General features: G+C 39.1%; 1 protein-coding gene across 2 annotated transcripts; it reads left to right on the top strand.

Annotated features, from left to right (window-relative positions):
* The first annotated feature begins 1562 nt into the window (after positions 1-1562).
* Positions 1563-24715, top strand: LOC131223877 (methylesterase 17-like). 2 transcript variants are annotated; one of them, XM_058219408.1, is made up of 4 exons: positions 1563-1832; positions 21827-21982; positions 22509-22640; positions 24245-24715. In XM_058219408.1, exons 1-4 carry the CDS (start codon positions 1617-1619, stop codon positions 24515-24517), a joined length of 777 nt encoding a protein of 258 aa, XP_058075391.1. In that variant the 5' UTR covers positions 1563-1616; the 3' UTR covers positions 24518-24715. The 2 variants fall into 2 exon arrangements, with proteins under 2 accessions (XP_058075391.1, XP_058075392.1); XM_058219409.1 differs by having other exon boundaries at positions 1564-1832; positions 22512-22640.
* The last annotated feature ends 1029 nt before the right edge of the window (positions 24716-25744 follow it).

The following is a 25744-nucleotide window of genomic DNA, read 5'->3' on the forward strand; positions in this document are numbered from 1 at the left end:
CCAAAAAAACGAACATCGATTGCAATTCGTTAGACCAGATCATTTTTTTTTTAAATCTCCAAAATATTTCAATAAAAGCCAACATTGATCGCGATCGTTGGATCACAATTCGATGGACTAGATCATCTTAAAAAATCTCAAAAAATATTTCGATAAAAGCCAGCATCGTAATCGTTGGATTGTGACCCGATGGACAGAATCATCTTCAAAAATTTTCAAAAACATTTTAATAAAAGCCATCATTGACCACGATTGTTGGATTGTGACCTGATGGACTAGATCATCTTTTAAAAAATCTCAAAAACTATTTCAATAAAGACCAACACCGATCGCAACCGTTGGATTGAGATCTGATGAGAGTCAAATCATCCTTCTCAAAATTCAAAAAAACAAAAAAAAAAAAAATGAATAAAAACAGTCATTGATCACAACTGTCGGTTTGCAATCTAATGGACTGGATCACTTTCAAAAAATTGCAAAAAATAATTGCAACCATTGAACCACATTCCATTGGGCTAGGTTAATTCTAAAGCTTTATCGCTAGAGGAATTCTGGCAATAATGGACAATCACAATTGGTCCGCCCCATGTCACCTCTAGTAGAACCCTCAGATAATTAGGAAGCAGTATTGAGACGATGGAACCGTTCCAACATCAAAGTAAGAATCTTGATCAATACTGCCAAATTGAATGGAATAGAATCCTAAGAGATATACAACAAACATACAGCTATCCACACATCTATTCTCAGTTGGAAAACTTAACTTGATTCAATATCTAGCTGAGTTGTACCAACTGGAAGAATCAAACGAGTCTTTACTTGACACGATATTTTAATAATTAAATTAAAGTATTAATGTGGTGTGTGAGTTTAAAATACCTGAAAATATGTAAATTATATAAACTACGATCATTTTAACTCAAAAATGTTACATGGCTCGGTGGTACCAGTTCTACACCGTAACAGTCGAGCGGGTCTTCTTTTTGAGTAAGAAGAAGAGCTGAACGGTCCGGATGCTCAAATACCGAGTTGAGTTGGCTCAGCCCACTTTTAAGTTGACTCACTGAGTTTTAGATCTATAATAATATTCCATCTTTCAATGTCTTTCTGCACATGTTTGACATGGGCAAAGAGATTAGAAGTTGAAAAATGACTCACGGAAGGATGAAATTGAAAGGTGGGGCATATCAAGACAAGAGAAACATGCAACGCTGTACAGGGGCATTTATCACGTTTGTCATCAATCTCCCTAAATAAGTACATCCGGTACATATATATGAGATCCAAACCGTTCATCTATTGTATAATGGAAAATGGATTGAACATATGTCAGAATCACAACAATCAGATAATTCAAACAAGTTTCTTGCACATTTCTAACCACCCATTTATAATATTCAAGATCCTGCAATTAGTGGCTAAGATCATACCACGAATGTATTTTTGGCATCCATCGTGTTCAAGATAAGGCCCAACGGATGAGTGGCTCAGAGTAGCTCCTACAAGGGTAGGGGTGAAGCTCCAAATAGTAGATATTTGTAGTATAAAAAGGCACAATCACCTCTTCTTAACGAGTAAGGAAAAATAATTCGGTTTGCCGCGGCTGAGGAAGTGAAATGAGCTATCACTTTGTTTTCGTGCATGGTGCGTCGCACGGAGGATGGTGCTGGTTCAAAGTCAGGAGTCTTTTGGAGAATAAAGGCCACAAGGTTTCATGTGTAGACCTTGCCGGTGCCGGCATCAACCCGTCGGATGCTAATACGATCCTTACATTTGATGCGTACAACAAGCCACTTATCGATTTCATGTCTGCTTTGTCGGAGGATGAAAAGGTAATTTCTTGTTATCATATATCAAAGAAAAGATGTATGTGGTTTTTCATTATTTCATTGTCATTAATATAGAAGGAGAAGATAAAATGAAGCATTGCTATTTTCTATATTTTGGGGCACTTCTTTGGGGTCATCCAGGCTGTGGATATTATAGACCCCAATGCATATGGATATTGCTTACGAAAATTTCTACCGGATTGGAAGGTATAACCACAGTTTTAATACTTGGAAGTGTCTCGTACGTGAGTAAGCTGGAAGTGAAAATTAGAGGGGATTTGACTTGACTTGACTTGGCTAAGCCATGATTAGCTCGGGAATATAACGTAGGGAAGGATAGGCCGTCTAAGCTTCACACAAAGTAGGTAACATTTAAAGAAAATGAGTCCCAAAGGTTAAGACAAGGAAAAATCAGCAAGGTGTATTAGCTTATGACTATAGTTTATTGGAATTATGCAGAATCATGCATAGAAAATACTATTAGAAAATTATTGGAATTATGCATAGAAGAGACTATTAGAAAATTATTGACAAGCCCCATGATGTGCCAATAATTATCAGTAGCGTGGTGGTCTGGCCGATGAGGAAAGGGGTCAACGGCTAGGGTGGACCCCACTGTGACGTTTATATGAAATCCACCCTAACTACTAGGTGAACCACTCCTAGTTAGGTCCAGGGCCTAAAATTCAGCTCCATCCATGATTCAACTAGATAATATATATGATTTGAAACGGTACTGAATAGGGAACCTTCACCCTCCAAACTACTCTTTTTATGGCCCCACTTGAATCACAAGTGGGTTAAATTTTAGGTGCCATGTATAAATTTTATGAAGAAGTGATTTAATTGTTGGAACATGAATTTTATATAATCATCACGGTGGTCCTTGTAAAATCAAGGGTGTATGAGTCTCTCTCAACCTTTTTCCTTTGGCGTGACCCACTTGAATCACATGTGAGCCTGATTTCTTAATCTTGAACCTACTATGGGAGTACACATCTAATGAGTAGATTTTACACTAGGCACAATGCAAAAAATTCAAGTTCACCTTTGATTCAAGTGAGCCACACCAAAGGAAACTCACTGGGAGAGAGATGCCCGACTTGACTTTGTCCCATCATGATGATATATGAAATCCACTCCAACCATTAGATGCCATATCAAACTTTAGATATGTGTCCCAAAAATCAGGCCCATTCGTTATTCAAGTCGGCCACACTAAGGAAAATAGTTTGGAGGGTGGTGTTGCCCCTGTATATTGTTTCTAATCATGTAGTCCACCTAACCATGGATGGAGTGAGTTTTGAGCCCTGGGGGTAATAGGGAGCGATGCACCTGGTGGTCAGGGTGAAATGCATAATTCTTAATGTGGTTAATGCTACAAGATATTATTGGGTACCATCGATTTAAAGGCTCGGTGTACTTTAGACGGTTGTAGAGGAGTGCACAATAAAATGCATGCATTTACATGTGAGGTTGCCTTGGCTATTACCCATGAAGAGATCTGTACGAGATCTCGTTAAGATTGTTTCACATAGGGATTTTTCCATATGTAAGCGTGCCTTTTGGGCTATGGACCTAAAACCTTGTGCTTTTAAACTATTTCTCGGAACCTGCCCATGGTTTGGAAACCGTCCACTGTTAGTTACATACATGAATAATTAAATTTTATATTTTCATATTAGCGAAACTGTTGATCCCATTGCCGTACTTGTCAATCTTCCCCCCCTTACCTTAGTACACGTTCACATGCCAACATAATCTTAATGTTTGTGACAAATCCATCCCATTTATTTATTTCTCCAGCTTGTTTTATGAGATTGGCCTCAAAATGAGATGGATCCAAAGCTCAATGTTTGGTCCAAGATAGACCTAATATATTTCAATGGTAGGAGTTTAATCCCACTGTTTCCTATTGTGTGGCCCACTAGATATTGGTATTGGCCTTGTTTTTGGGCCCATGGCATAAAATGAGCTGAAAAAGCAGATGGATAGGGTGGATTTGTTATAGACATTCCATGACCCACAAATGTTTCAACGCGTTCAATCCCCACTGTTTCATGTTTATTGTCCCACTTGAGCTTTGGATGGGCCTCATTTTTATGCCCATCCCTTAAAATGAGATGAAAAATTAATGCAAGGAAGGACGTGAGGATGAGCACTATCTTCCTCAAGAGGATAACTATTTCAAATCCACGAAACTTCTCTAGACTCCTCACAGAGACTTCTCGAATCCACGAGGAAAGAAAGCAACAAAATAGAAATAAATTCTAATAAATTTGAAATTGATTAATGAATAAATAAAAAAAATGAATTCATTACTCTTTAAATAGGGATACCAAGCAATGAGAAAGATATCAGAATCAAACTACAACTAAAACTCTTAGAATTCGCGACTTACTATAAATAGTGAACTTACTATTTATAGACGGTCGTGATGTCTATTAGTGCGCAAGGTTTTTGGCCAAAAATAGTAAGTGTCCTATTTGGCTTCACCAAGCTGTTCTCCTAATTTTTCTAAGCTCTTTTGACGTTGGGCGCAACTCCTAAAGCCCAACGGATGAAGAGTTATAATCAAACTAAAACTTACTATTTATAGTAAAAATGGAATTAAAATAGGGAAACGACCGTCGATCTGGCGGTATTTCATAAATCCAGCTTGCATAACCCGGCATAGCAGGGTTGGTTGGCTAAAGTAGCCCGTTCTACCCCAAAATCATATATTTTACATCCGATAACTCATTTTGGATTGCGAGATACGCCCGATTTAAGGTCCGACGGTCCAGATCACTTCTGTCATCGACCGGACTTTTTCTAATCCATCTTGGCCATGTAATTGTCCTCAACTTGCTTTACATCAGTCTCCTCCATTTTAAAAGAACTCATCATCGAGTTCACATCTTGCTTTGGTTCATGATACTCGGTTAGGTCCGTGATGTTGAAAGTTCGTGAGATCGCCATGTCATCTGGAAGATCAACAATATAAGCGTTGTCATTGATCTTTCGGATGATTGGTACTGGTCTAATTTTCTTATTTTTCAACTTATTGTATGTTCCGATCGAAAATCTTTCTTTGAGTAGATGGACCATTACTTGGTCACCCACCTCGAACACTTTTTGTCGCCGATGCTTGTCCGCTTGCTCTTTGTACTTTTCGTTCGAGGCATGTAGCTTGGTTTGTACCTCCACATGAATGCTCATAATCCCGTCTGCCATATGTTCTGTTGCAATGCTCATGCATGGGAGCTTGGGCAGAGGGACTAAGTCAAGTGTGTGGCAAGGTACTCGTTTGCAAATAACCTGGAACGAGGATTTTCCTATTGAGTGATTCACCATGTTATTGAATGCAAATTCTGCTTGAGATAAGGCCAAATCCCACTGCTTCAGTTTTTCTCTTAAAATACATCGAAGGAGATTTCCCAATGTGTGATTCATAACCTCGGTCTGCCCGTCAGTCTGTGGGTGGTAGGCGCTTCTGAATTGAAGTCGTGTATCGAATCGAGTCCACAAAGTTCACCAAAAGTGGCTAATGAACTTCGTGTTATGGTTAGAAGTAATAGTCTTGTGAACCTTGTGTAGGCGCACAACTTCTTTGAAGAATAGATTCGCCATGTATATTGCATCGAGAGTCTTCTTACATGGAATAAATTAAGTGCGTCATGTTAGAGAAACGATCTACTATCATGAACACCAAATCCATGCCGCATTGTGATCATGGGAGACCAAGTATGAAGTTCATAGATAAATCCTCCCAAGGGCCGTCAGGCACGGGTAACGGGGTGTAGAGTCCCGTATTATGAGATTTTGCCTTGGAGTATTGACAAATATAACAACGTTGAACTGACTTTTCTACATCACATACCAATTGTGACCAGTAATACCACTCTTCAACAAGAATTCGCATCGTGTCTCGCCTAATGTGTCCACTAAGGTCACCTCCATGTAGCTCTTGGATTATCTGTTCTCTTAACAAACTTTTGGGGATGCACAGTCGATTCCCCTTGAAAAGGAACCCATCTTGCATATGTAAGTCGCCGTGGTGACCTTCTTGGCATCTAACCCATGCGTCCTTGAAGTCGCCGTCGTCGGCATATATGTCCTTGAGGCGCTCGAACCCGACAACTTCATTGCTCATAGTGACTAACAAAGTTGTACGACGACTCAGCGCATCGACTACTTTGTTTTGTTGCCCAGACTTATGTTTTAGCACGAACGTGAATTCTTACAAAAACGAGATCCATCTAGCATGTACACGGTTAATGTTATTGTGACTATTAATGAATTTGAGAGCCTGATGGTCCGTGTAAAGTATGAATTCCCTTTGAATCAAATAATGTCATCAATGGTACAATGCCTGGACTACTGCGTACAACTTGATCTCATATGTAGACCACTTATTGCGTGCATCGCTAAGTTTCTCACTGTAGAAGGCTACCAGCCTACTTTCTTGAGACAAAACTCCCCCAATCCCGACATATGAGACATCATATTCGACTTCAAACAGTTTGTCGAAGTTGAAAAGAACAAGAACTGGGGTCGTGAATAACCTGCGCTTAATTTCGACAAAGCTCTTGTCGGTTTCCTTAGTCCACTGAAACTGTCATTTCTTCATGCAATTTATGATTGGTGACACAATGGTACTGAAAATTTTCACGAACCAACAATAGAATATCGTCAGTCCATGAAAACTTCACACTTCGTGAATATTTGTGGGAACCGGCCATTCTCTGATTGCATTCACCTTCTCCTCATTCACCCGAATACCCGTGGATGTTATGACAAAACCCAAAAACAACAGGCTATCAGTCATGAAACTGTACTTTTTAAAATTGAGATACAGTTTATTTTTAGTGAGCACCTGAAGGACCTTCTTGAGGTATTCCATATGGCTGGTTTCGTCTTGACTGTATATCAAAATAGCATCAAAATAAACCACAACGAACCACCCAATGAAAGGTTTCAGAACTTGGTTTATCAATCTTATAAATGTGCGAGGCACGTTCAAAAGACTGAAGGGCATGACTATCCATTCGTACAATCCTTTCTTGGTCTTGAAGGCCGTTTTCCACTCATCATCCGGCATTATTTGAATTTGATGGAGCCGCTCCTTAGGTCCAATTTAGATAATATTTTTGTGCCCTCCAGCATGTCTAACATATCGTCCAACTGTGGTATAAGAAACTTGTATTTGATGGTGATTTTGTTGATGGCTGGGCTATCGATGCACATACGCCAACTCCCATGTTTCTTTAGAGTTAATAGAGCTGGTACGATACATGTGCTCATGCTTTCTCGTATAAGTCCCTTACGGATCAATTCCTCCACTTGCCCCTGCAGAATCTCGCACTCATTCGGACTCATCCGATAGTGAGGATGATTGGGTAAACTAGATCTAGGGACAAAGTCAATATGGTGCTGGATATCCTACATGAGAAGTAACCCATCGGGAAGGTCATCGGGCTAAATTTCTTTGAATTCATGTAACAAGGGCCTTAGTCTTTCAGGGATGATGCTAGGCTCGAGTTCTCTCCCTTTTACAATTAATGTATAAGCCTGTCCTGTTTCTTTGGATTCTTCCATGAAGTCTCGTATGGTTAAGAGAAAATGGCCGTCTACTTTAGAAGTTTCAGGTGGTCCCTCTGGATCCATGGGGCCAATATGGTCTTTCAGTTGTCTTTGACGAAGATATATATGTTATCTTTCCCTTTATGAGTGGTGTCATGGTCAGATTGCCAGGGTCGACCAAGTAGTATGTGACATGCTTCCATGTCAACCACATCGCATACTACTTCATCCTTATAATGTTTGCCAATTAAAAATGATATGGTGCACCGTTCAGTTACCTTTGTTTTGTTGACCTTCTTGATCTAACCGATTGTATATGGGGAGGGATGACACTCCATTTTCAATTGTAATTTTTCCACCATGACCTTAGAGACGATGTTCTTGCTGTTATTATCAATGATCATGTCATAAACCTTTTAATTCACCGTATACCTAGTTCGAAAGATGTTATGTCGCTGTGAATATACTTATTTTCTTGGCACATATAATAGCTGCCTCACAGCGAGTGACTTGCATCGATCTTACTGAACCCAACCTGATTCATTTGCCTCGTCCTCGGTGGTGTGCTCCTGTTATTCAACATCTGGATCTTCATAGGTGTTATCAGCACTACCATCATTGATGGTGAGGTTCCCCACTTTCGCTTGGGATAAGTATTTGATAGGTGGACCGATTGGTCACAACGATAGCAGTTGTCGGGCCTTGACCGAGCATAGGGGTTTGGAATTCTACTTGGACCGGCAACAGTCGATACGCCCCTTTGGGGTTTAGCTTGCCCACTTCCCTGATCTTGGCTCTCAGACATAAGAGGTTGAGTTCGTGCTCCTACGGGCTCATTCCCCTTGGGCTGTGGAGCTCCCTGGGGCGGATCTACCTAGCGACCCTTGTGGTAGGATAGATCTGTGTGTTAGGATGTTTAAGTTGCGCTTCTACCCAGGTAGCCAACTTGATTGCATCATTCATCATACAGGAGGACTACATCTGGACCCGATCCTAGATCGCCATATGCAATCCACCGTTGAATCGGACGACTTGCTGCGATTCAGTCTCAACCAAATCATTACGTGACGCCAGGCAATAAAATTCTTCTGTGTATTCTCTCACTGACGAACTAACCTCTTGACAATTTTTTATATTGTTGGAATAATACCTGATCATAATCGCTAGGGAGGAATCGGGCATGTAGTAGTTGCTTCATCCGCTGCCATGTGTAGATTGGTGATTTCATCTACCTGGTTTGTGCAAGTTGTAGTTGTTCCCACCAAGCTGAAGCTCCGCCTTTTAACTTGTAGGCCGCAAGCTTGACCTTCTTTGCTTCAACGATGTCCATATAGTCGAAGAATCGGTCAACTTCAGAAAGTCAATCGAGAAAATCCTCAATGTGTAGTTAGCCATTGAAGCTAGGAATATCAACCTTCATCTTGAATTCCCGATTTGTTCGATCTACTCAATCACCACCTGGTCTCGGGTGTTGGAAGATTTTGTCGTCGATCTCCTCTTAACTGGATCCCCCTTCCTCAGGAATGACCCTTGGATGCACTACCGATACTATCTTGCGAACAGGGTGATTATGAGTTTCAGCAATTGGCGGTGGAGGATTACCACCAGGAATACAGAGTTGCCCTAAGGTTTCCGCCAAGAGATCCATCATGCGGTCGATGAAAGCCTGCAACCCTTGTATGACTTTCCGATTCTCTCGTTGCGCTGCTTCAAAAGCTGCCGCTGTTAAAGGTAAATTCTCTGGAGCACCGCCCATGGAATTGTTGCCCGACACGTCGTTATAAGCCATCGATCCAAGGAAAAACCTCGCCCTGATACCAAACTGAAGCGGGGAAGGACGTGATGTCTAGCGTCATCTTCCTTAAGAGGATCACTATTCTGAATCCACAGAACTTCTCTGGATTCCTCACAGAGACTTTTTGAATCCACGAGGAAGGAAAGCAAGAAAATAGAAATAAATTCTAATAAATTTGAAATTGATTAATGAATAAATAAAAAATGAGTTCACAACCTTTTAAATACGGATACCAAGCAATGAGAAAGAAATCATAATCAAACTACAACTAAAACTCTTAGAATTCGTGACTTACTATAAATAGTAAACTTACTATTTGTAGACAGTCGTGATGTCTACTAGTGTGCAAGGTCTTCGGCCAAAAATAGTAAGTGTCCTATTTGGCTTCACCAAGATGTTCTCCTAATTTTTCTAAGCTCTTTTCACGTTGGGCGCAACTCCTAAAGCCCAATGGATAAAGAGTTATAATCAAACTAGAACTTACTATTTATCGTAAAAACGGAATTAAAATAGGGAAATGACTATCGATATAACGGTATTTCGCAAATTTGGCTTGCGCAACCTGGCATAGCAGGGTTGGTTGGCTAAAGTAGCTCGTTTTACCCCAAAATCATATATTTTATGTCCGATAACTCATTCCAGATTGCGAGATACGCCCGATTTAAGGTCTGACGGTTCGAATCACTTTTGTCATCGACTGGGCCTTTTCTGATCCATCTTAGCCATGTAACTGTCCGTGACCCACTTTACATAAAAATCCAATGGATGGAATGGATTTATCATGAACATAATGGTGGGGGCTCACTTATGGTCAACCAACTCTTACTCTTGACCTGAATTTCTTTCAAATGGACAGCACATTGATCGACGTGGATTGTCATGCTAACCTAAACTTGGCCATACGTGGGGCCTATCTTAATTTTTGTTAGAAATCTGCCCTGTCCATCTCTTTTCTAGCTCATTTTAAGGCATTAAAAAAAAATTAAAAAAATTGAGCTACATCCATAGTTCAAAATGGGCCCCTTAATGGCCCTAGTATGTTTCAATGATCAGTGTTCAATCCCATAGTTTCCAATCGTGTTGGCCACTTAAGCTTTGGATCTACGTTATTTTTGATCCATACCCTAAAATGATGTGGAAACACAAATAGACAAGGCAGATTTGTCATAAACAATATGTGACCCCATGAATGTTTTAACAGTAGGCATTCAATCCTCACTTTTTCTGTTCATTTGGCCCACTTGAGCTTTGAATCAGCCTCATTTCTGGGCGCATGTCCTAAATTGATATAAAATATCCAATGGATGGAGTGGATTTGACACAAACATCGTGGTGGGCCCCACCTAATGCCAGGCAACCCTTATTATCCGGACTTAAAATGTCAATGCCTCTTAAAAATTTTATTGACGCTTGATTGTCCTGCCAACCTAACATTGCATAGACATCGACTATGTAGAGCCCACATTGAGGTTGTGAGAAATCCACACCATTCATTTGCTTTGCTAGCTCACTTGAGGGCATGGCCCCAAAAATGAGAGAGATCCAACACTCAAAGTGATCCTCCGTGATGGCCCCAAAATGTTTTAATGATGAGCGTTCAATCCCACTATTCCCTTACATGTTGCCCTTGATGCTGGCCTCATTTTTGGGCCCATTCCATGGAATGAGTTGTAAAAACCAATGGACCAGGTGAATTTCTCACAAGCATCCCCTGCCTCATGATTTTTTCAACTGTGGACGTTCAATCCTCATTGTTTCACGCCATGTGGCCCAGCTGAACTTTAGATCTGCCTCGTTTTGGCCATCAACAGTGCATGACAACAACCATTAGATCATTGGTCTATAGAATTGTACGAAATGGGTATAAAGGTGGCATGCATGACACCTTCGACTCCACTGGCGAAAATGTAGAAATAACGGACACAGGTTCTAGTGAGTGAAATTTTCTATAATTATCTATCCATGATTAAATCAACGATTTAGATGGGTTGGATTACCCAACAACCATGATACGTATACAGTTTGATAAGTGCATGTGTGTAGGTCAATATACTCCATAAAGCACCTAAATCCACTTCCCTCGTTCTTTATCATGGCTATAGCCCGGCATTGGTTGCCTTAGCTACTGGCGATGGACGGAATGGATAAACCACAATATCATGGACCCCACCTATCTTCGTGCATCTGTAGGCATGGCTGCTCGTGGAATTAAACCAGCTGGAATATAGGGACTTTTCTGCGGTTAGCAGCAGTAGAACTTATTTGAAATAGGTAGGCGGATTGTGGGAAATAGTTTAAAGTAGGAAGTTTCGGGTCTACAGCCAAAAAGGCAGGCGGTCATATGAAAAAATTCCTTTCATATAATGATGATAGATTGTAAGATGATAGTAGAAATTTCATGTGATCAATCGTAATATGTTTTTACTAATAAGCTTTTCAGCCAACGAGCCATTGTACGCTGGAGCGCACATACATTTTGAAGTTTACTTGCTTCAAAATGACTATATATTAAACTTCAAAATGACTATATATATATATATATATATTGTTTTGTTAAGGTGTTAGCATGGACAATAGTGTCGAAGCTTTCTCATGCAAATCAAGAAAAAGGTCGAGTCCTATGTGCCATGGGCCATCTTATAGTGATAGACTGATTTTATTCCCATTAATATATGAGTTTCCTAGTCTTATATGACCATGGTGTCATTTTGAAATAGAGCGGGTTGTGTACAATTTCATGGCCAAGGTGGACCGGAATAGGCCCGATCAGAGGTGGAAGTGATATGGACCGTCAGAACCTTAGAATGGGAGTATCTCGCAAACCGAATGAGTTATTTGACATACCATATATGATTTTGGGGTAGGACGAGCCACTTTAGCCACCCAACCCTACTATGTTGGGTTGCGCATGCTGAATTTGCATGATTCCATCAGATCGACGGTCGAATTTCCATTTTATTTTCATTTTTACTATTTATAGTAAGTTTTAGTTTGATTATACCTCTTCGTTGTTGGGCTTTAGGAGTTGAGTCCAACATGAAGAGTGCTTAGAATAATTAGGAGAATAGCATGGTTGAGCCAAATAGGACACTTACTATTTTTGGCCGAAAACCATGAGGTCTAGTGGAAATCCTAACCAGCTATAAATAGTAAGTTTACTATTTATAGTAAGCAACAATCTCTAGGAGTTGTAGTTTAATTCAAAAACTTCTTCCAAGGTTTAGTATCCGTATTTAAAGGATTGTAAGCTTGTTTATTTCAATCATCAATCAATTTATGAATTTTCTAGAATTATTCTATTTTCTTAATTTTCCTTGTGGATTCGAGGCATCTCTGTGAGGAGTCCAGAGAAGTTCTGTGGATTTGGAATAGTTATCCCCCTGAGTGACATAGGGATGAACATGATGAGGTCGATCACTGTCTTCTTCAAGGATAACTACTCCAAATCCACGGAACTTCTCTAGACTCCTCACAAAGACTTCTCGAATCCACAAGGAAAAGAAATAGAAATAATTTTAAGATATATGAAAGAAACTTGTTCATTGATTGATAGATAAAATAAATGAGTCTACAACCCTTTAAATAGGGATACTAAGACTAAGAAGAAGTTTAAGAATTAAACTATAACTAAAACTCCCTAAAATTCCTAACTTACTATAAATCTTAAATTTTCTATTTATAGTAAGTGTCCTATGTGGCTTAACCACGTTATTCTCCTATTTTTTCTAAACACTTTCCATGTTGGGCGCAACTCCTAAAGCCCAATGGATGAAGAGTTATAATCAAACTAAAACTTACTATTATAGTAAAAATGAAATTAAACATGGAATTCGGCCATCGATATGATGGAATCTCGCAAATTTGGTGTGGGCAACTCAACTGGGTTGGCTGGCTAAAGTAGCTTGTCCTACCCCAAAATCATATATGGTGCATCGAGTAACTCATTCTGGTCTATGAGATATGTATGTTTTAAGGTTTTGACGGTCTTGATGACTTCTACCTCTGATCGGGCCTTCCCTGATCCATCATGGATATGAAAGTGTCCACAACCCACTCTACATCATTGAGAAAGATGGTGCTCGACCTCGACACATCCTTCCCTGTGTCACATTTGCATTATCAAATTAGGCCATGATGAGGTGATATTACATTGGTATATAATCTTACCGCCATGATTGATGGATTCGATCAGGTTAGCCTCACATAAGGAAAATGGATGATTCCAAAATCGGTCATGTCGATGCATTAGAGAAGACCATGGATGTAACCATAAGGTATTGATAATATGTGGATGATTTATAATGTAGGGATGAATGTGATGAGGTCGATCATCGTCTTCCTTAAGGATAACTACTCCCAATTCACGAAGCTTCTCTGGACTCCTCACAGAGACTTCTCGAATCCACGAGGAAAGAAAGCAAGAAAATAGAAATAAATTCTAATAAATTTGAAATTTAATTAATTAATGAAATAAATGAGTGCACAACCCCTTAAATAGGGATACCAAGCAATATTAGAGAAATTAGGAGCAAACTATACCTATAACTCCCTAAAATCCGTAACTTACTATAAATAGTAAATTTACTTTTAAAGTAAGTGTCCTATGTGGGTTAACCATGTTATTCTCCTAATTATTCTAAGCACTTTTAATGTTGGATATAACTCCTATAGCCCAACGGATGAAGAGTTATAATCAAGTTAAAACTTACTATTTATAGTAAAAACGGAACTAAACATGGAATTCGGCCGTCGATATGATAGAATTTCGCAAATTCGGCATGGGCAACTCGGCATAGCCAGGTTGGTTGGCTAAAGTAGCTCATCCTACCCCAAAATCATATATGGTACGTCTAGTAACTCATTCCACTTTGTGAGATATGCCTATTTTAAGGTTCCGACGATCTTGATGACTTTTGCATCTGATCGGTCCTTCTTTGGTCCATCTTAGACATAAAAGCGTCCGCGACCTGCTCTATATCAGTCCCCTTCACTTCAAAAGAACTCCTCCCCGAGTTCTCGTGCTGCTTCGGTTCATGATATTCGGTCTTGTCCACCGTAATGATACCCGAATCAAAAGTTATGATCAATTTACCATCCACCTTCTTTTGGTCCAACCATTCTAGGAATGTATCTATAACACTTTCTACATCAGACCCCTCCTCTTGGAAAAAACTCGTTCTCGAGTTACTCAAGGGACTTGGTTCATGATTTTGAGATAATTTTTGATGCCGATGTTTATTAGCCCTTTTCTTGTATTTGACATTTGGCCCTTGAGTTGACACAATACATGTACTCATGGTCTCCTTGACTTGGCTAGTATGGATCAATTTCTTCACTTCTGCCTTCAAGATATCACATTCCTTCTAATAATGTAGGCAATTAGGCAGACTTATCCCCGTGATAAGATCAATGTGGTTTTATATATCTCGTATGGGATGTGAATTATTGGGGAGTTTATCGAGCACAATCGCCTTTAACTCCTGCAACACTGGCTTCAAATCTCCTGGGATGTTCAAATGCTCCATATATTTTTTCTTTTCAACTAACGAATATATATCTCTTATTTCCTCAGATTATTTAACAAAAGCCTGTTTTATTGTGAGAGATTGCCGCTTTACTTTTGTCTTGGGTTGGTTCTCCACTTTCATGGGGAGAAGGCCAATCTTTCTACTATCTTTAGTAAATTTAAATATGTTATTCTGACCTCTATACATAACAATAGTATCAATATTATTTTTCCATGGTCCACTTAGTACCATGTGACAAACTTCCATGTTGACTACTTTAAAAAATACTTAATCCTTATAATTTTTACCAATTGAAAATGAGACAGTACATTATTCGGTTACCTCTGTTTTGTTGACCTCCTTGATCCATCCAATCGTGAACGCAGATCGATGCTCTTCTGTTTTCAGTTGTAGCTTTCCACCACTATTTTCGGCAAGAGATTCTCATTGCTCCTGACATCGATGATCACATTATAGACTTTTTGGCTTATAGTGCACCTCGTTCGAAAGATGGTCTCACTGTAATTCTATTTCTACCTTTAGCATGTATAATAGCTTTCTCATGATCAAAGTGGTGCTTGCAATTTACCATCATCTGATGGTGCTTTGCAGAAATCAGGATTGTGTTGTACAATGACCATGGGAAGTTGAGCATCAATTTGAGCTTGGGGCGAAATTAGCGCATCCGCAATACAATTGAGGGTTGCTTGCAACACGTGCATGGTCAACTGACTCTCCTGTTAAAAAGCTTCCATTCTTTCTTAAATATAACGAATCCCTGGATCACCATCCATAAGATTTTTGTTCATACCCTTGTTGTTTGCCATCAGCCCGAGGGGAGTCCTCGCTTTGATACCAATTGACGCAGGGATGAACGTGATGAGGCCGATCACCGTCTTCGTCAAGGATAACTCTCCGAATCCATGGAGCTTCTTTGGACTCCTCACAGAGACTTCTCGAATCCACGAGGAAAGAGAGCAAGAAAATAGAAATAAATTCTAATAAATTTGAAATTTAATTAATTCATAAAATAAATGAGTTCACAACCCTTTAAATAGGGATACCAAGCAATATTAGAGAAATTAGTAGCTAACTATAACTAAAACTCCCTAAAATTCATAACTTACTATAAATAGTAAATTTGCTTTTATAGTAAGTGTCCTATGTGGCTTAACCACGTTATTCTCCTAATTATTCTAAGCACTTTTAATGTTGGACACAACTCCTAAAGCCCAACGGATGAAGAGTTATAATCAAACTAAAACTTACTATTTATAGTAAAAACAGAACTAAACATGGAATTTGGTCGTCGATATGATGGAATTTCAAAAATTCGGTATGGGTAACTCGGCATAGCCGGGTTGGTTGGCTAAAATAGCTTTTTCTACCCCAAAATCATATATAGTACGTCGAGTAACTCATTCCAGTTTTCGAGATATGCCTATTTTAAGGTTCCGATGATCTTGATGACTTCTGCCTCTGATCGAGCCTTCTCTGGTCCATCTTAGACATGAAAGTGTCCGCGATCCGCTCTATATCAGTCCCCTCCACTTCACAAGAATGCGTCCTTGAGTTCTTGTGCTGCTTCGGTTCATGATACTCGGTCTTGTTCACCGTAATGATACCCGGATCAAAAGTTATGATCAATTACCGTCCACCTTCTTTTGGTCCAACCATTCTAGGAATGTATCTGTAACACTTTCTACATCAGACCCCTCCTCTTGGAAAAAACTCATCCTTGAGTTACTCAAGGGACTTGGTTCATGATTTTGAGATAACTTTTGATGCCAATGTTTATTAGCCCTTTTCTTATATTTGACATTTGGCCCTTGAGTTGACACAATACATGTACTTATAGTCTCCTTGACTTAGCTAGTATGGATCAATTCCTTCATTTCTGACTTCAAGATCTCACATTCCTTCTAATAATGTGGATAATTAGGTAGACTTATCCCTGTGATAAGATCAATGTGGTTTTATATATCTCGTATGGGAGACAATTTATTGGGGAGTTCATCCAGCACAATTGCCTTTAAATCTTGTAACACTGGCTTCAAATCCTTTGGGATGTTCAAAGGCTCTATATATTCTTTCTTTTCAACTAATGGATATATATTTCTTATTTCCTCAGATTATTCAACAAAAGCTTGTTCTGTTGTGAAAGATTGTCCCTCCACTTTAGAAGTCTTGGGTTGGTTCTCCGCTCTCATGGGGAGGAGGCCAAGCTTTCTACCATCTTTAGTAAATTTAAATATGTTATCCTGACCTTTATGCGTAGCAATCGTATTAATATTATTTTGCCATGGTTCACCAAGTACCATGTGACAAACTTCCATGTTGACTACTTCAAAAAATACTTAATCCTTATAATTTTTACCAATTGAAAATGAGATAGTACATTATTCGGTTACCTCTATTTTGTTAACCTCCTTGATCCATCTAATCATGAACGCAGATCGATGCTTTTCTGTTTTCAGTTGTAGCTTTTTTATAATTATTTTCGACACGAGATTCTCATTACTTCTGACATCGATGATCACATTACAGATTTTTTGACTTACAGTGCACCTCGTTTGAAAGATGTTGTCTCGATGTAATTCTATTTCTACCTTTAGCATGTATAATGACTTTCTCATAATCAAAGTGGTGGCTTGCAATTTACCATCATCCGATGTGCTTTGTAGAAATCGGGGTTGTGTTGTACAGTGACCATGGAAAGTTGAGCATCACTTTGAGGTCGGGGTGAAATTAGTGCATCTGTAATACGGTTGAGGGTTGCCTGTAGCCCTTACATGGTCAACTTACTCTTCCGGTGGAAAGCTTCCATTCTTTCTGAAAGATAACGAATCCTTGGATCACCGTCCATAAGATTTTTGTTCATACCCTTGTTGTTTGCCATCAGCCCGAGGGGAGTCATCGCTTTGATACTAATTGATGCAGGGATGAACGTGATAAGGCCAATCACTGTCTTCCTCAAGGATAACTACTCCGAATCCACGGAGCTTCTTTGGACTCCTCATAGAGACTTCTCGAATCTGCGAGGAAAGAAAGCAAGAAAATTGAAATAAATTCTAATAAATTTAAAATTTAATTGATTCATGAAATAAATGAGTTCACAACCCTTTAAATAGGGATACCAAGCAATATTAGGGAAATTAGTAGCAAACTATAACTAAAACTCCCTAAAATTCATAACTTACTATAAATAGTAAATTTACTTTTATAGTAAGTGTCCTATGTGGCTTAACCACGTTATTCTCCTAATTATTCTAAGCACTTTTAATGTTGGACACAACTCCTAAAGCCCAATGGATGAAGAGTTATAATCAAAGTAAAACTTACTATTTATAGTAAAAATAGAACTAAACATGGAATTCGGCCGTCGATATGATGGAATTTCACAAAATTTAGCGTGGGCAACTCAGCATAGCTAGGTTGGTTGGCTAAAGTAGCTTGTCCTACCCCAGAATCATATATGGTATGTCGAGTAACTCATTTCATTTTACGAGATATGCCTATTTTAAGGTTCTGATGATCTTGATGACTTTTGCCTCTGATCGGGCCTTCTCTGGTCCATCTTAGACATGAAAGTGTCCGTGACCCTCTCTACATCAGTCCCCTCCCCTTCAAAAGAAATCGTCCTTGAGTTCTCGTGCTGCTTTGGTTCATGATACTCGATTTGGTGCACTGTAATGATACTCGGATCAAAAGTTATGATCAATTTATCATCCACCTTCTTTTGGTCTAACCATGCTAGGAATGTATCTGTAACACTTTCTACATCAGACCCCTCTTCTTAAAAAAATCTCTTCCTCGAGTTACTCAAGGGACTTTGTTCATGATTCAGAGATAAATTTTGATACCGATGTTTATTAGCCATTTTCTTATACTTGACATTCGACTCTTGAGTTGACACAATGCATGTACTCATGGTCTCTTTGACTTAGCTAGTATGGATCAATTCCTTCACTTCTGCCTTCAAGATCTCATATTCGTTCAGATAATGTGGGCAATTAGGTAGACTTATCCCTGTGACAAGATCAATGTGGTTTTATATATCTCGTATGGGAGGCGAATTGTTGGGGAGTTCATCGAGCACAATCGCCTTTAACTCCTGCAACACTAGCTTCAAATCCCCTGGGATGTTCAAAGGCTCTATATATTCTTTCTTTTCAACTAATGGATATATATCACTTGTTTTCTCAGATTGTTTAACAAAAGCCCATTCAGTTGTGAGAGATTGTCCCTCCATTTTGTCTTGGGTTGGTTCTCGGCTCTCATAGGGAGGAGGCCAATCTTTCTACTATCTTTAGTAAATTTAAATACATAATCCTAACCTTTATGCGTAGTAATAGCATCAATATTATTTTGCCATGGTCCACCAAATACCATGTGACAAACTTCCATGTCAACTACTTCATAAAATACTTAATTCTTATAATTTTTACAAATTGAAAACGAGACAGTACATTGTTCGGTTACCTTTATTTTATTGACCTCCTTGATCCATCTAATCGTGAACGCAAATTGATGCTTTTCTATTTTCAGTTGCAGCTTTTTCACCATTATTTTCGACACGAGATTCTCACTGCTTCTGACATCGATGATCACATTACAGACTTTTTGACTTGCAGTGCATATCGTTCAAAAGATGTCTCGCTGTAATTCTATTTCTACCTTTGGCATGTATAACGGATTCCTCATGATCAAAGTGGTGGCCTGTGATTTACCATTATCTGATGGTGCTCTGCAGAAATCGAGGTTGTGTTGTACAATGACTATGGGCAGTTGAGCATCACTTTGAGCTCAGGGCAAAATTAGCACATCCGCAATACGGTTGAGGGTTGTCTTAGCCCTTGCATGGTCGACTGACTCTCCTGGTGGAAAACTTCCATTCGTTTTGAAAGATAACGAATCCCTGGATCACCGTCCATAAGATTTTTGTTCATACCTTTGTTGTTTGCTATTGGCTCGAGAGGAGTCCTCGCTTTGATACCAATTGATGCAAGGATAAACATGATGAGGTCGATCACCATTTTCCTCAAGGATAACTATTTCGAATTTATGGAGCTTCTCTGGACTCTTCACAGAGACTTCTTGAATCCACGAGGAAAGAAAGCAAGAAAATAGAAATAAATTCTAATAAATTTAAAATTTAATTGATTCATGAAATAAATGAGTTCACAAACCTTTAAATAGGGATATATACCAAGCAATATTAGAGAAATTAGAAGCAAACTATAACTAAAACTCCCTAAAATTCGTAACTTACTATAAATAGTAAATTTAGTTTTATAGTAAGTGTCCTATGTGGCTTAACCCCATTATTCTCCTAATTATTCTAAGCACTTTTAATGTTGGACACAACTCCTAAAGCCCAACGGATGAAGAGTTATAATCAAAGTAAAACTTACTATTTATAGTAAAAACAGAACTAAACATGGAATTCGGCTGTCAATATGATGGAATTTTGCAAATTCGGCGTGGGTAACTCGGCTTAGCTAGGTTAGTTGGCTAAAGTAGCTCATCCTACCTCAAAATCATATATGGTACGTCGAGTAACTTATTTCGGTTTGCGAGATATGCCTATTTTATCGTTCTGATGTTCTTGATGGCTCCTGCCCCTGATCGGGCCTTCTCTAGTCCATCTTGGACATGAAAGTGTCCGCGACCTGCTCTACATCAATTTATCTTAAGGTGTCAAATTGAATGGAAGATAGAATTTTTTTTTGATACTTTTTCAAAAGGTATTTATAGTATTAAATATAAACTAATGTCTAAATGGGTAATATTTACAAACAAAATACATTTTTATCTCAAAAGTAAATAAGTGTGTATCTTGATTGGTTTATTGATAGTTGCATGCACAAGCATGAATAAAATCAATCATTATGGATTAGAAGTGATTACATTTGAAAGGCGTCCCCACTGATCTACTTCTGAAGTTGAGGGTTCATTCCCTTGACTAAATCATAAGATCTCAATGTCTCACACTCTGAGTAGAATAGACGGTGGATAGACAAATAGATTTATATATATTTAGCTTAACTATTTATATGAGAACCTGCGTATGTATCAATACGTCTATCTTCTGCTCTAATACCATGCAATACAGAAGTAATACTTCAATTTAAGTATAATCCTTCAATTTAAAAGTTTAAGAATGTATTCAGAATTCTCTCCCTCTTGTTGTTGAGTCTCGTCATCTCTAACGGGCTTTTACTTCACTTCGCTATAAAATTACTTATATATATATATATATATATATATATATATAGTCCTGCTCCCCTGCGCACCTACGCACATGCGCACCTTTGCACACGTGTCATGGGTGTCTAATCTGAACGGTCCATGTGATGCGGAATCCCATGAAAACCCCTGTGACAAATTTTTACCCTGATCTAAAATTCTGGTGGCCCATAGCAAAGAGAAATGCAAATCAAGGGAGGAAACTGTTTTCATTTCTCATGGCCCATCAAAGTTTTAGATCAAAGTAAAACTTGGTCCCGAGGGGTTTCACGAGGTGCTGCTTCACATGAACGGTTCAGATTTTGGACCCACATCACGTATGATGGGTTCTCAAAAAAGTTGGTATGTAGTACGTACGAAGTGGTTCGCAGGTGAGCGTTTCCGTGTGTGTGTGTGTGTGTATATATATATATATATGGTGTTTATTCTCTCTTCTACTCACGTACGTGGACCATCCATCATGGGGCCATGATATTATTGGTTTGGACTAATTAATCTCACGTATGCTACGCCTACACTGGATGAGCCACCATTTGAGAAAGAAATGTTATGGATATTTGCAAGAGAGGTTGATGATGGGATTCCCTGCATGCGTTTAGATTCTCACAACATCTATCAGTTGGGACCCACATTGAACATTCCATCTCATGAAATTCATACCCACCCGTCATCAAATGTGCCGAATATATCATTGAATTTTCATCAGTGATCATCTTTTTCTTCGTTCTCCATTTTTCATACTTGTGTAGCCTACTTAATTAATGAGTGGACGTCAAAGGTGATTTTATATCCACGTTTGTGCCCCTGGAGGGTCCCACCTGATGAATATGGCCCACTATAACCTTTTTTTTTTTTTTTTTTTTGTTTTTTTCCATCATCAGGTGATTTTGGTGGGCCACAGCTTTGGAGGGATGAACGTAACTGATGCGATGAACAAATTCGTGAACAAAGTGGTAGTCGCCATCTATGTGAACGCAGCAATGTTACCGTCCTTCGGAGAACTTGCAGCATCGCTACCATTCCAAGGACCACACAAAGTCTGTAATTCTATGCATTATTTTCTAATCCGGTCAAAGGAATCGTCCATCAGATGGGCCCCACTATTAATGGGAGACAATAGAAAAATTACACGGATGGGACAATCTCTACGGCCTAAAATTTCCAATTGCCTGGTTCTGTCTCGAATCCATTTGATGGCTGCTAATTTGACGGATGAGATTTTCCCCAGAGGTGCCCATCAGTTGCATTGGTGCCACAGTAACACACGGTTGTACTGGGTTATTGTGGGACCCATGTGGTCTGTGTATAATCATTCATGATCGAACCCGTCCAAAGAAGTCTACCTCACTACTTTAGTCAGATGCTCCAAAAATCTGGCTGATCCAATCATTTTAGGCTATCAATCTGATTATTAAAATCCTATGCTCGGTGTGATCTTTGAATGGTGGCCCATGAAGCATGGTCCATGGCCAATGGACCATCCACAACCCAATGTATGAAAGTGTCCACATTGACTATTTATGATATACGCGCGTTAGTTGCTAACATTGTTTTATTTTAAAGCAGGCAAATTGGTCAGATTTCCTCGAAATGTATGAAATATGGTTTGGGTTAGGACCAGATAAGCCTCCCACAAGTATTTTATTGAAGAAGGAATATCAGCGCCAACTCCTTTATAATCTAAGCCCTGTTGAGGTAAGAGTATAGGAGAAAATGCTTTTAGAATGGATTGAAGACTCAGTGACTCTGACCCAACTCGTTTCATTCCGAGTCAATTAAGGCAAGATTAGGTAGAGTCTTGGGGTGACTCAGCCTGATTCATTTGACCCTGAGTTAAGTTGTAACTTGTCCGAGTCAGGGTGAGTCATTGTACCAAACTAGATTGAGTCCAACCAAGTCCGAGTCAACTCAGATGAGTCGCATTAGACTCGTTCAAGTCTTCAAAACATGAGGCTGACTAGTCCAAGTTGGGCACATTTTCAAAGCTGACTCATGGTTTTAAACTGGATTGGACTCAACAGGGTACTGAGTTGGCTAATACATGTCGCATACGAATTAGATGAATCATCAATTCACGCTATTTACCTTAGCTAATTAGTATGCTCTAGTGCTTTTAGCCATATGGAGACAGTTATGGTCATCTGATCAAAATGCAAAATGGTTTCTTGGACTTCATTAATTATGGGACCTTTGATTTAAACCATCCATTTTTTTAAAAAAAAAAAAATTGTCATTGATGATTTGACTGTCCACGTGCTACAAGCATCTACACGCTGAGGGTTTACCAAGTTGGTTATCCACCAACATGGCCCATTTGTTAGTATTCTTAATCTTTGTTTTAAAACTTTGATAATCTTATGGTTTTAAGACATTTACGAGTTTGTGAGACTCGACATCGACTCAGACTCATCAGACCTGATCTGGTTGAACAACATGAGTCACCCTGACTGGGATGAGTTAGTTAGATTCACCCATGACTCAGGCAACTTGCATCTCAATGAGGTAACTCGCCGGAATCGTTCCGAGTCAGCGAGACTTAAATTCATAGCAATTGAATGGTTGGATTTGCTTGGTTGGAACCAGCTAGAGAAATGGGTTGGGTCACCTAAAAGCCCATATTGGGCAAGAACCGTTTTGTTACTGCATTTTACTCAGTGAACCAACTGATCAAACCATGTAATTTTGGTGAAGTTCAAATCCTTGGTTTGGGATTCAACCAAGACCAGTTTGGACTGGACCACCCCAAAAAATATGTTGGTCTCATATCTGATTTTTAAAATACTAATTTTACAACATTTCTATAGTTACAACCATAGTTGAAGAAAAATAAAAAAACTCTAATATTTGACTTGCCTGAGTTGAGTCGACTTGATCAATGAGATTTCATCATGACTCTAGAAAACTCAATCTGGTGATGACTCAGTCAAACTGAAGAAAAGTACCCCTAGTGGACTTGACTCATCACAGCTTGACATTATAATTCATATATTCTTTATTTTTAATTTTTTATAACACTAAAAAACTCAAAGAACTCAGTGTTTTTGAGAAACTTGCCTGAGCTTTTGCACGGACTTGAATCAACTAGGTTTTGAGTCCAGTTGAGTTTTTGTTCTTGTAAACTACAGTTGCAACAATGGTTTTAAGATTCGGACAAGTTGTGTCGACTCTTCTGAGTTGACTCGAGCTTGGTGAGAACTGACCCAGTTCAACACCATGCGTTTGGCTTGTCTTTTCTTGGCCCACCCTCTTTACGTTGGTTTGGCTTGGGATTGACTTTGGGTTGTCTTTGCTAAGCACAGGACTCAACACTAGCTGCGATGCTCTTGCGCCCAATGCCAGTCATGGCACAAGGAATCCCGAATTTTGGAGTTGGGGATGGTGTTGACAAGGTAAAACGAGTCTGCATAAGGGGCACCTCCGACACCTTCTTCTCAGATGCAAGCTTTGAGTCTCAGATTAAGATGTGGCCACCAACAGAAATCTTCACAGTTGAGAGTGACCACTGCCCATTCTTTTCAGCCCCGACACAACTCTTCCACTTGCTCCTCCGAGCCATGATTGATCCCTTCTGATTAGAGATGCAATCAGATGGTCCAATTACATTAGCACATGTATGCTACTTAATTTCATATGCTTTTAGTAAAAATGGGGACCATGGTTTTAATCATCCGGACCGTTGCCCTGATGGGGCCAAGGTAGATTGTTATTGATATTTGCTAATGATAATACTGTTGTATTTGATGTCTTTAATAAACTTTTATGTTTCTTTTTCCGTTTGGGATTCTTCTCAGCGTTCTTTTTTGTTTGGGATGGGATTCTTCCTAGTTTCCTTTTTTGTTTGGAATTCTTCTCAAGGCTATATATATGGGTGTAAACAGGTTTACAAAATATTTCTAGCGGTTTTCAAATTCATCCAAAGGGCTTAAAGGGTGTAGCAAGGGTGAGATCCGAGGTTGTTCGAATCGGGTAACCTTTTTCTCTCTTTTTAATTTTACTTTCATAGTATTCATCTGTCGCTTTGTGCTGTGGTTTTTTCCCGCAAGGGTTTTTCCACGTTAAAATCTCTATGTACTTCTCCCTTTTGCTTGGTCCCATTGGGTTGCCATCCTAGATCTGCCTCTGTGTGCTTCCGTGGTCCCCCAATAAGTGGTATCAAATCTAATGTTGGGGCGTAGGCTTGAATCTGAAGGATTAGTATTAATGAGAAACGCTAAGTATGATATTGAAAAGTACTCAGGGAAAAATAATTTTGAGTTATGGAAGGTTAAGATGATTAGCCAATTAACTAAGCAAGGAGAAGATGGGGCTCTTGAGGAGCGTCAACCATCTATGAGTGATGATGATTGGAATACTCTTGATTAGAAGGCCTTATCCTCTATCCGATTGCATCTCATGGATGAGGTTCTCTACAATGTTTTGAGGGAGAAAACTGCAACGAGTTTGTGGGCGAAGTTAGAAGACTTTTATAATAAAAGGTCCCTTGAGAATCGCATACACTTGAAGCTTCAGTTGTTTAACTTCAAGATGACAAAAGGTGGAGGCCCACATCAGTAGTTTTAATAAGTTGATTTGCATGTTGTTAGATGTTGAGGGTCAAATATTGCATATTATTCCCCATTTATTTCTTAGTTTTACAAACATAATATGGCTTATGGTATATTGTACATGTGCTTGTATTGTAAGGTGAATTTAAGAGCTTGGATTGAAAAGAATGCTAAAAGCACGGATTTAAGGCTTAAGAATTGCCAGATCAAAAAAGGGATGTTTGAATACTAAGATTGAAGATTTCAAGATTCCAA

The sequence above is a fragment of the Magnolia sinica genome, chromosome 13 (assembly GCF_029962835.1).
Source record: "Magnolia sinica isolate HGM2019 chromosome 13, MsV1, whole genome shotgun sequence".
NCBI classification, from domain to species: domain Eukaryota; kingdom Viridiplantae; phylum Streptophyta; class Magnoliopsida; order Magnoliales; family Magnoliaceae; genus Magnolia; species Magnolia sinica.